Source organism: Telopea speciosissima, chromosome 6 (assembly GCF_018873765.1).
Source record: "Telopea speciosissima isolate NSW1024214 ecotype Mountain lineage chromosome 6, Tspe_v1, whole genome shotgun sequence".
In the NCBI taxonomy this organism is placed as follows: domain Eukaryota; kingdom Viridiplantae; phylum Streptophyta; class Magnoliopsida; order Proteales; family Proteaceae; genus Telopea; species Telopea speciosissima.
In genome coordinates, this window is record NC_057921.1 from 26,868,270 (window position 1) to 26,881,055 (window position 12,786).

General features: G+C 42.1%; 1 protein-coding gene across 1 annotated transcript; it reads right to left on the bottom strand.

Annotated features, from left to right (window-relative positions):
* Positions 1-3,027: 3,027 nt before the first annotated feature.
* On the bottom strand, positions 3,028-4,481 carry LOC122665568 (glycine-rich cell wall structural protein 1.8-like). Its single transcript, XM_043861723.1, has 3 exons — positions 4,221-4,481; positions 3,983-4,166; positions 3,028-3,218 (listed from the first exon to the last, which is right to left on the bottom strand). Exons 1-3 carry the CDS (start codon positions 4,377-4,379, stop codon positions 3,028-3,030), a joined length of 534 nt encoding a protein of 177 aa, XP_043717658.1. The 5' UTR covers positions 4,380-4,481.
* Positions 4,482-12,786: the final 8,305 nt, after the last annotated feature.

The following is a 12,786-nucleotide window of genomic DNA, read 5'->3' on the forward strand; positions in this document are numbered from 1 at the left end:
AGGTTTCTTTAATGTCTCTCACTATAGAGAGATCAGAACCTAGAATTAACATGTCATCTACATACAAGCAAATAATCGCAACCTTGTTTGACTCAGACAAAAAATAAAGGCACTTATCCGAGTTACTGGTTTGAAAACCAAGGCTCTTTACTGTCTTGTCAAACTTCTCATGCCACAATTTAGGTGTTTGTTTAAGACCATAGAGAGATTTGTTTAATTTACAAACTCTTTTTTCAGAACCTTCCATGACAAACCCTTCAGGTTGGTTCATGTAGATTTCTTCTGTTAGGTCTCCATTAAGGAAAGCCGTTTTTACATCCATTTGATGCACAACATAGTGCTCAATAGATGCTATGGCAAGAAGAATCCTTATCGTTGCCAAATGGTAGATCGGGGAGTAGATGTCAAAATAATCTATCCCTCTCACCTGTTTATAGCCCTTAGCTACTAATCATGCTTTATACCTGGCTATAGACCCATCCGGATTAAGTTTCTTCTTCAGTACCCACTTACACCCTATTGTCTTGGCCCCTTTAGGCAGATCAACAAGGTGCCAGGTCTCATTCTGCATTAAAGAACTAATTTCCTCGTCAGTGGCTTCTTTCCATAGCAATGAGTCCCTAGATCTCATCGCTTCCTTATAGGTAGATGAATCAACCTCTAAATGGTAGGTCAGAAAACCCTCACCAAAATCTTTGGGTACTCTATCTCTAGTAGATACTCTTCTAGGTTCTGAATCAGGGAGCATTGTGGGAGTAGTATCAGAGACAATTGGTTTAGATTCTAAAGGTGATTATGTAACCATTTCAGTCAAACCAGGCAAGGTCAGGCCTTTATCTCTGAGGAATTTATCTTCAAAGAATGTGGCATCCCTAGATTCTATCACCACATTGGTTGATAGATCCAAAAATCGATCTGCAGCACTGTCTTCTGCACAACCTAGATACACGCAAGTGTTTGTTTTAGTCCCCACCTTAGGTCTTCTAGGATCATGTATCCTAACATAAGCTATACAACCCCAAACCTTAAGAGTGTCATATCTACAGGGATGGTTATGCCATAGTTCATAAGGTGTAGAAATCAGTTTTGAATGTGGAAGTCTATTTAGAATGTGATTTGCAGTCAACACTGCTTCTCCCTAATAGCAAGAGGGCATGCCAGCTATCAATAACATGGAGTTTAACATCTCTGTTAACGTCTTGTTCTTTCTTTCAGCTATGCCATTTGATTGAGGTGAGTAAGGAGCAGTAGTTTCAAGGATTATGCCTGCAGAGGCACAAAATTCCTTGAACTCTGTCAATTTGTATTCTCCTCCCCTATCACTTCTAAATCTTTTAATTTTTAAGTTCAACTGATTTTCTACCCTATTCTTAAAAATTTTAAAATTTTCAAATGCTTCATCTTTAGATTTCAATAGGTATAAATGACAATATTTGAAAAAACCGTCTATAAAAGTTATCAAATACTTTCGACCTCCTCTAGTTGTGTAGCTTTTAAAGTCACAAATGTCAGAATGTATAAGTTCAAGAAGCTGAGTGCTCCTAGAAACCGGTCTGAAAGGTTTTCTAGTTATTTTGGTTTGAGCACAATACTTCACATCTGTTAAATCTAATTGAAGTGTCTAATGGTAAATTATGGGTTTTAGCTAATTTAAGCATTTTCCTATAATTCACATGTCCTAATCTATAGTATATTATTTTGGGATCAAGTGAAGTATGGTTAATCTGGTTTACTGTCTCATTAGCTAAACTCAACCTAAACATACCATTCAAATTATAAGCACATCCAAAATAAAATGAGTTAACAGATAATGTTACTCTACCACTAATAAAGTAATAGACATGCCAGCATCAAGTAAGATTGCAATTGAAATTAAATTCTTTTCAAAACCAGGAAAAACTTTAACATTTTTCAAAATTAATATTTTACCTGATGATAGGACCAAGTTCGCCGTCCCTTGTTGAATCACATCCACGACGTCTCCATTTGCAACAGTGACAGTCTCTGCTACTTAAACAACATCAGTGAGCAGGGTCTTGCTATTACAAATATGACAAGTCGCTCTAGAGTCTAACCACCAATTTAAAGATGTACTGGCCAACCCCTTACCCTTGCCAACCATGGCAACAAAGTTAGTAGGCTCAGTTTTATCCACCAGCATGTGAACTTCCTTCAGTGGTGTGTCAGTGTTCCCTTTCTTAGGACCCCTACACTTAGATGCATAGTGACCCCACTTTTCACAGTTGCGGCACTTGCCCTTCTTTTTAAAGTTAGTATTTTTGGCCTCCAACTATTGGGGTTCTTTCTTAGGTGGCTTAGACTACCTAGGATTTTTCTTGGATTGTAAAACTAAATTGGCAGATGCATGTTGTTGTTTTACCATCTCCAAGTTATTCTTGGTTCTGTTCTCATCTTCGATTCTAATGAACCGTTTGAGATCATCTAAGCCCCACTTGTGTTTTCTTCCTATGCATCTCAGTTTTAAAGGAATGCCAGGTAGAGGGTAACTTAAAAATAATTACACCCACTAAGAATGCATCAACAACAGGGATGCTTTCTTGGTTTAGTTTTGTTCTCAAGTTCTCAAAGTCTATTACTTGTGGAAGTATTTCCTTGTCTTCTTCAAACTTGAAGTCCATAAACTTGTCAACCAAGTGAGTTTTTTATAGGTCCTCCTCGTTTTTGAATTGGGCTTCTAGGTTTTCCCAAATCTCTTTTGTAGTGTCATATTTACTATAGGTCTCTGCCAGCCTATCTGATAAGCAGTTCAATAGGTGGTCTTTGCAAAAGTCCTCATCAGTTATCCATTGGGCTTCAGTTAGGTCCGTACAATCAGAAAATTTATTTACTACAGTGTAGAAAATATTGAGGTACTTCATTCCAAACTGAGTCCTCCTTTTCCAAGAACTGAACTCAGAGCCACTAAAGCTTTCCAATTTGATCATCTCAATTGGAACAGCGTGTTTCTCCATTGTTAAGTGATTTGTTTATATACCCAAGCAAAAAAATCAAATAAAAAATAAATGCTCAAGGAACAGTCACACCTGAAATGGAGAACACTGGATGTATTCGATGGAGGAAAAGATAGCGACGATGCAGCGGTTTCGACAATCGTGATGTGCACCCTAGTGCTTGCAGGCACAGATCACTGGCTGTTGTTTGATGACGGCTGCCGATGTGATCGTTGGCAACTGATGATGGTTGCTGGTCACGGATAGCTGACCGAAGCCAAGAGAATGAAAAGGGAATTGAAAAGATAAGCTGTACTACTCACGGACAGGCCACTTGAAGTCAAAACAGTGAAAGGAGAGTTCGTAGAGGATCTTCTTTTCTTTTTTTTCAATCCAACGAATCAAAAACCTTCACAAAAGTTGCTTTTGACTTTCTCTAATCAAATAAGTGCTTTGAATAATGATTCTGCCAATACTACAACACTTGTCCTTTTGATTTTTTTTTTTTTTCAATCAACAATCAAATCAAAAAAGGAACACCATGATTTGTCTCTTTCACAGAATAGTATAATCCAAATATCGATCAAATAAGAATTGAACAGAAGCGTGATTCCGTGTAAAGTAGAAGCTTTGATCGGTGCTGTTGACGAAAAAGAAAATAGTAACCATAAATCAGTTTCATGAATCTAATAACCAAAAACCGATCGAGTAAAACTTCAAAGCCAATCAGAAAACCAGAATTGTGACGAAGCCTAACGTGAATCCGAAATCCAAAGCCGATCTTTATCGTAGAGAAACAAAAATCCTAATGCTTTAAGATTGTTAGGGTTTAGGGTTTAAGCACAAGGTTGCTTAAAGCATTACACCCTGGGTATCTAGTTTGGAATACCCAGACTGCTGCCTCCAGCTAGTATATATAGGGAAACTAGGGTTTAGGTCAGATGGGCTAATTACTAGATTACCCTTCATAGCCTGGGCATTAATACAAGTAGGATTATATTAGAACATATGAAGGGATATTACATAAATACCCTTATAATACTCTCCTCCAGCTCCATAGGCAGCACCACCACTGCCGCCACCACTACCACCACCACCTCCATAGCCACCTCCATGTTCTCCACCAGCTCCATAGCCAGTACCACCACCAATGCCGCTTCCACCTCCACCACCATATCCCATAGCACCATGGTCCCCTACTTCTCCATAGCCAGTTCCACCACCACCACCACCACCGTAGCCTCCTGAAACTCCTCCTCCTTACCCAGAGCCACCACCAATGCCATGGCCAATGCCATAGCCAGAACCAGCTCCTTCCTCAAAAGTGAGGAGGACCCTAGCAGCAAAGCATATGCTTAAGCCCACAAAAGCAAAGAAGAGGACACTAGGAACCCTGTGAGTAGCCATGAAAGGGCTTGAGTCGCTCATTCATGAGATGGGAGGAGAAGAGAGGGGGAGTATTTATAGAAGAAATGGAGTGGTGGGGGTGGCCCAGAACCGCGTAATGTGTTTATGGAGTTGTTGAGAGGCACATGCACAGGCTCTTAGCCTTACCACTCAAACAGTCACACTTGAGAGTAGAGACTCAATTGTGTGACTTTGGCTATCATCCACATTAGATGATATTAAATAAAGAAATATTAGGGAAGGGGAAGGGGAAGGTGAAGGGGATGGGGAGGGGGGGGGAATCTAATGTTTATGGGTCTTTGCTTTTATCCCTTACAATGGTGATGGATGTTGGGAGGTCTCAATCCTCAAGGACCCTTTCCACACATCCATTTTCTTGGATGGATCTCTTGCTAAGTTAATTGCCATTTTTATCAAGTATTTGATCAATGTCTGCTTTAGTAGCTGATGGCAAAACCTTGAAGGATGCCAAAAATATACGTGCAATGTAGATCAAACTACGGTTCAGGGATCAAACCATGGTTCCCTAGGGAAACCAATTATAAATCAATTAGGGTATTGCACGCCCTGGGTCAGCCCATGGTGTCCCATGGATACTCCATTTTAATTTTAAGGTTTCCCATGGTTGCCTATGGGAACCCCAGTGCATCCCTGTTAGGGTTTCTCCTTCCCTCATGTGTCCCATGCAATTATGGAACACAAATGGGACGAAGAAAAACATCTCTAATCCATCACATGGCAAGAGGGATCCATCCCATACTCGAATACGCAGTGGAAATAAATCGATTTGAGTTTCTTTCGCATCCCATGAATATTTAATAATTAATAACTGAAGGAATCAATCAAAAATTTCTAACCTGATGAGCCATAAGTGTTGCTTCTCCAATAGACAATGGTTATTCCTCTAGTGAGCGCTCCAAGTAAACAGATCTGAACCTCCAATGGTGCTACCAAGGTTCTTCTAGCCAATCCCAGATGCTCTCAAATTCTTCAGCACAGATCTAGGGTTTCTTAAACCCTAACTCTCAAACACAGATGAGAGAAACTAGAAGAAGAAGGAGAGAGACCACAGGAGGGAGAGAGAGACCAAAACACTCCAAGAGGGGGAAGCCAGAAAACGTGGAGAGCTTGTTCCCCCTCTGCGTTTTGGTCCCCTATTTATAGTAATAGGGTTTAATTAAATCCTAGATGGATTTAATAAAGCTCTAGTGAGAGTCAGACTCTCTCTCTCTCTCTTTGTTTGGCAGTTCTGTTTAAACTCAAAGTGCTTCAAAAAGGTGAAGAAGTAGAATCTAATAGAGAAAGTATTAATTAGTTACTTTATCTAATATTTATGGATAATTACAATTAGCACCATATCCATTAATTAAATAAAAAACCAATTAAAATAGCAAATTCCAAATAACTCCCTATATGATAACAAATTATCATATACAACCCCCCACTAATCAACACCATCACTATGGAATCTAGGGCATGTACACATGTACTGTCAAACCCCAATCCATAGTACATGTCCATATAAGAGCGTCTGTGCATCTGATCGAGTCCCACAAAACTTGATAAAACACTTTGTTCAAATAATTATATATACTCTATCATATTATGTAAAATAGATTTTTGCAAAACCATTTCCAAAACGGCACTGGATCCAGATTCTAATTCGACTATACACAAACAGTCTCAATCTTGGTGTTCCCCTAATCGGGCAATGGTGACCATGTTGGATAACTCTTTCACTCACAAAGTGTTCACACATTCCCAGAACACCGGCTTTGACACGCTTGAGTCTCAGTCATTGATGAACCAAAGAATGTGGTTGCACTTTGCAGCGACAGGGTTCCCTCAGGCAAAGGGTGTCGGTGACACATGTCTATCCCTTCCTACATCTGGTCGTAATACATGAGGGAATCGACAAAGTAGATTCTGCGTCAATGCACACATCAAACATATGAGCGCTCGCATTCGTACCCTGACATCACATGTCTAGGCATACCCAATGCGACGACCATATGATAAGGGTGCCCAGCCCAAACTCTAGTCGTGACTGCCATTTTAAGTAAAACTTACGAACACATAATGCTCAAAAAGTTTATATCGCATGTGACAATATTAAACTAAAATGTATAAAAGTTCAATACAAAGGTGAACCGGGTTAAATCGAACCGAATCGGGTTTAGTATCTGATGGCGAAACCTTGAAGGATGCCAAAAATATATGTGCAAAGCTTAGGGGGTTCTCTCTCTCTCTAGAGGTAGCCTTTTGTTAGGAATAGTGAAATATCATTGATTGTATCTCTCAATGTGAGAGTGAATATATACATGTACAGCCCTAGCTAAGGAATTACAAATAGAATAGGAAAGTAATATCACATGTGATGGATTTTCCTAATAGGAGAGGATTACAAGGGCTTACATAAAATCAAGGGATTACATAAGATATGGAACATAAAATATGAAACAGGTTTCCTAGTTTGAGAAGATCTCAATATTATCCAATACACCCCCTCAAGATGAAGGGCCAGCGGAGCGGACCTTTAGCTTGTCCCGCAAGAATTGAAACCGAGTTGTAGACAGGGCCTTAGTAAGAACATCTGCTACCTAGTCTGTGGTGGAAATAAACTGCACCTGAAGTTGTCGATTGGCGACGCGTTCCCGCACAAAGTGAAAGTCAATCTCTATGTGTTTAGTGTGGGCATGGAACACAGGATTGACTGAAAAATACATAGCTCCAATATTGTCACACCATAAAATAGGGGAGCTATGGAGCGGGAAGCCCAATTCTCGAAACAAGGATTCCAACCAAATTAATTCAGCCATTGCATCTGCGAGAGCCTTGTATTCTGACTCAGTAGAGGATCGAGCAATGGTTTTTTTGTTTCCGAGATTGCCATGAGATCAAGTTGGGCCCAAGAAAAATTGCATAACCACCAGTCGACCGGCGATCCGAGTCGTTACCTGCCCAATCGGCATCTGAGAAGGCCTAAAGTGTGAGATTCAGAGATCGCTCAAGTAGCAAACCATGAGTGCTGGTGTGTTTAAGATAATGCAAAATGTATTTGACCAAGGACCAATGATGCACTGTAGGAGAGTGCATAAACTGACACACCCAGTTAACGGCAAAGGCCACATCAAGGTGTGTGAGTGTAATGTACTGCAGTGCCCCAACTATTGAGCGATAGCGTTTGGGATCATCAAATAGTGCACCCCTTGAATCTGAAGAAAAGGAAGAGACTGCCATAGGAGTGAGAATTGGTTTGCACTCAGTCATACCAGCACATTGAAGCAAGTCATGAATATAACATGATTGAGATAAGAGAAGGCCCTTGGAATGCTGGACTGTCTCAATGCCAAGAAAAAAATGAAGAGGACCCAGGTCCTTAATAGAAAACTCATTCGCCAGTTGCTGTAACAGTGCTGTGACCTGAGATGCAGTGTTACTGATAACAATAATATCATCCACATAAATAAGCAAATAAATAATCACCGAACCTGACCGATATAGGAACAATAATGGATTGGTCTTGGAAGCGACAAAGCCCAGATGAATCAGATACTGTGAAAGGCACTAGAACCACGCCCATTGGGCCTGCTTGAGGCCATATAGTGAACGGTGAAGCTTGCAGACATAGTTTGGGTGAGAAGGGTCTTTAAAACTTGGGGGTTGAGCCATGTAAACATCCTCGGAGAGCATTCCATGTAGGAATGCATTTTGCACATCCAGTTGGAGGAGGGGCCAACCCTGTGATACAGCAAGAGCAAGGGTAGACCGAATGGTTGCGGGCTTCACAACAGGGCTGAAGGTTTTGGATGAAAGCCCTTCGCAACCAATCGGGCCTTATAACATTCTAGACTCCCGTCTGCTTTGCGCTTTATCCTGTAAACCCATTTGCAACCAACAAGATTTATATGAGGGGAGGGGGGAACAAGTGACCATGTACCATTTTTGAGAAGGGCATTAAATTCCTCTGATATGGCATGTCGCCACTCAGGAAATTTTCTAGCTTGGGAAAAGCAGGTGGGTTCTTCGGTGGGAGGGGTGGTAGCGATCAAGGCTTAAGGTTGGGATCTAGTATTTAGGCGATTTCGAAGGACCATGGTGTGGGTACAGTGAGGAGGGGGATAAGGGGAGGGTGGGGAAGGAGGGTTTACTATAGGTAAATGCGTGTAAAAATCACTTAGAGGCCGGGTAGGGCCAGGGGGAGATAAGGAAGGGGACCGATTAGGTGTTGGGGACCGGACTAGTAGGGAAGCCACGGGTGTAGGTGAGTTATCAAGGGGTGGGGATGGAGGGGGAGATGGGTTTGGCAATGGTAAGGGAGGGGCTGGGGTAGCCCATATAGGGGTAACCCGTGTAGGGATTGAATGTCAAACCTTGCTCCTAACTGGTTGGATTCTTGATTTAAGGGCAGGAACCCCTATCCAGGAAACCAGGATCACTGTGGAACATCACACCACTCAATGAGATCAATGGGAATACTTTGAACAGGTTTCCCTATATACCTGTCAGAAGATGGATAGCAGACCCCTGCAACTGTGCAGCTCACAGCTTGATATATGGTTTGGATCCCAGGTAATCTCTGTCCTCCTTATAATGGTGGGACCTACCTCTGAAAAATCATGTAAAAGTCCCTAGGTGGTATGTGGAGACAATACCCTGACCAAGGGTTAAACCCCTGTGCAAGCCCCATTGAATTTCAGCTTGCTGGAATTCTCTGGACGATGGCACTGGGAGATGTAGCAAGGCCCAATGACATCGCCCAGTGGCTGATTTTGATTATTTATGACTATTTTAATTGTGGGGACCACCCAACATGACCATGGGCACCCTCCACTGATAGAGGGGAGTCTGAGGGGCCACCTCATGACCTCAGTTCACTGTGGACCCCACCAGTAAGCCCAGAATCAATCAAAATCAAGTTAAAAATTGATTTTTAAAAAGGGGACTTTTGGCCAAATAGACCGTAGTGGTCTTGGGCCTATAAATAGGCATGACCTGAGCTCATTTAGAGCTCTTGTTCTCTGCTGAATCCGAAGGAGAGAAAGAGAGGAAAAAGGAGAAGAAGAGGGAAGAAGGAAGAAGAAGGGAGGACGACCTGCTGCAGCCCTGCAACCAGCTTGGATCCTAGTTCTCCCAGCCTTGTGCAGGTATAAAATACTCATATATGCTGCTACTCCCTATCCCTCTCTTGTTTTTACTATGTTTTGCTCCCTGGGCAGCCTAGAATATCTAGGGTTTGCCCAGTGTTGGTCCAGATCTACCATGCAGACCTTGTGTATGGAAGATCTGAGATCTTTATACATTTTTAGCATTTAGATGTGTTGTTTCTATGGCCGAAATCTGGCTATGCCCACCTGCACTGCCAGATGGCCCTATTGATCTGTGGTTTGGAACCCTGGGTGCTGGCCAAGGCTGCACAGCCCTAACCCTAGATGGAGGCAGCCTTGAGCCCTCTTGATTCATGTATTTTCAGCCATATACAAGGCTGGAACTGAAATCCAAGCCTAACCAAAACCCTAAACACTATTCATCTGGGTTACTTGGGCAACCATAGTTAGCCTGACTGGAACCCTGATGGAGAAACCAATTGGACCATGATGTAGACCATCATTGGGGCTACCTAAAGCCCTAAACATGTAGAGGATCAAGTCTATAGGCATTGGGCAATGCACTGGGCGATGTTTGAGCCAACCCCTAGTGAAGGGAATTTGGCTGGAATGATGGACAGACCTGGGGGATTTCACCCACATACCCCCTGGACACTGTGGGAAGGTTGGAAATTACCAAAAAGCCCTTCCTCATATCTGTCCTTATTTGGAAATGATTCAAAACCCTTATGGGTCCCGCAGGTGATTGTATCACTGTTGTGCTTGGTCCTACAGCACAGACATGCTATGGACAGCACTATGACCATGTTCTGACCTAGTGGCAGATGCTAACATTGACAAATGACCAATTTGCCCCTGTGCCCTAACACTGGCCCATGCACTGGAACATGACCTAATGCTCGATGTAAGGCTCAGTGATTCCAAGAGTGAGCCAATTGAACCCCGGGTCAACCCAGTAAGATTAGGGTAACCCTAGGACTTCTAATGACAGACTGATAACTTAACATGGCAACTTTTGATTTACATCTAGGACTTGATCCTGTGCTCGGGGACAACAATCAGATAACTGCTGGAACTGAATTTGTGACTGAGTACCTAGAGCCAAGTACTGGTGAGTGAATGATACTATCGTATGTGCAAATGTAATCATGATCTAATGCCGGCTATTAATAATTGAATCATGGTTGTTTTGTTATATACTTATAATTCAAGTTACTCAAATCACTTCATAGTATCTGTTGTTGATCAACACTATGAATTCTATATGATGATTGTGATTGTTAGATTAGATGTCATACTCGGCTTGGAAATGGGGCCTGTGGTAGCCCGTATTATGGGATACGGTTGACACCACTTGACTCATACGATGCCATGTAGACATGGGGCTAGAGTTTCATCACCCGTGCCATGAACCCTTGCCAACAGGGGTTAAGGTGTTGGATACCTGTGGGGCAATTATCAGGGAGTGAAAAAAAAAAAGAATAAAAGAACACCAGAATGGTGCATATGGGCTATAAGCCAGAAAAGAAAATGAGGGAAGAACGGTTGTCTCCTCAGGTTAATCACAGAGGGCTGGTCGGGCCGACCTTGGTGAATGAATGCGGGGGCTGACCAGTCTTCTCCGACAACTCAATGGGTGTATCGCGAGAAGGGGTTAGAAGCCCGCACCAGGGATACATGTATTGGGGATTGTAGTGGCATAGACCCGACTTAGTTGCAATGATAGGTGGCTAACAATAAAAATCTGGACTTACATATCATGTAGAATCATATAACTTATGAATTGTGATTGCATATGCATGCATGATTGATGTTATTTGCTCACGAGCTCAGTGGGGCTCACACTCTGTTATGCAGTGCTCTTCTTAGATGATCCTACAGGTGGATGCTGCTGTGGTATGGCGGGCTATCTCGAGGAGGAGAGTTTTGGTTGTTATGACGATGTTGGTGTCGACCCCGATGGAGGTCATACCGATCCTGCACACGTATTCGGTTGTTATTGATGAAGACCATTTAAGAGTGTTCATGATAGCTTTTTGACTTGGGGACTCCTTTTGGGTTTTTCTAGAGTTATCCCCGTTCTGACTTGGTTGTGAAGCTTTTACCTTTGTTTTTCTTTTTGGGGCTGAGAATGCTGGGCCTGTATATATTTTTGTATGTGCTTATCAGCTTTTGTTTCTTTGTTGTGGGTTGTGTGTGCCCGGGGGATGTATCAAACAAAATTTTATATGTATATATTATCATCATTTCCCGTATTGCTATGCTTCCATTTACTTTTGAATTGTAGACGTCCTGCATTACTTTGATCTTACTTATGGTTAAGATGTGGATATGGTTCCATGATCGTAAGCACTGCTTCTAGATCCATGGGATTTGGCGGATTGTCGTTACGCAATTCGGGTCACCTACCCAATCCTCCTAGGGGGTGGTTTAGGGTGTGACATTGAATCCCATGGGGAAGGAGGAGGTACCAAAGTAGGGGTGAGTGAGGGTTTTGCAAAAGCCATCGCAAATGGAAAGGAGCTCTCATCAAACCAAACGTGGCGTGCTATATATAGGCGATCACAAGAGATGTCTATACACCGATAACCCACCTGAGAAGGACTGTAGCCAAGAAAGACACAAGGAGTGGAACGAAAGTCCATCTTGTGACGATTGTATGGACGGAGATATGGAAAACAGAGACAACCAAAAATGCGTAGAAAAGAATAATCAGGAGATTGATGGTGAAGAACTTGATATGAAGTAACCCTGTTGGATGTTTTGGAAGGCATGCGGTTAATTAAGAACACTGCAGGATCAAAAGAAAACTCCAATAGTGCATGGGAACCGAAGAGTGAGCAAGAAGAGAGAGGCCAGTTTCAACAATGTGACGATGGCGCCTCTTAACAAACCCCTACTGTTCATGGGTGTGTGGACATGAGATCCATGTGCAATACCAAGGCGTTGAAAATATTGAGGGAGAGAACGGTATTCCCCACCCCAATCTGTTTGAATAGCCTTTATTTTACGGGAGAATTGTCTTTCCACTAGAGATAGGAAATTTTGAAAAGCATTAAACACATCAGACTTATTCAATAGAGGATAAAACCAAATGAAATTAGTACTATCATCAACAAAGATTACAAAATACTTGTGACCTTGAAACCACACTGTAGGAGAAGGCCCCCATACATCACTATGAATTAAATCCAATGGAAAAATACTACGGGAATGAGTTTCATGCAGTGAAAAACAACTAGACTTTCCTAACTGACAAGCAGGACAGACAGACTGCAACCATGTAGACTGACACAGGAGATTATTTTCTTTCAAAATAA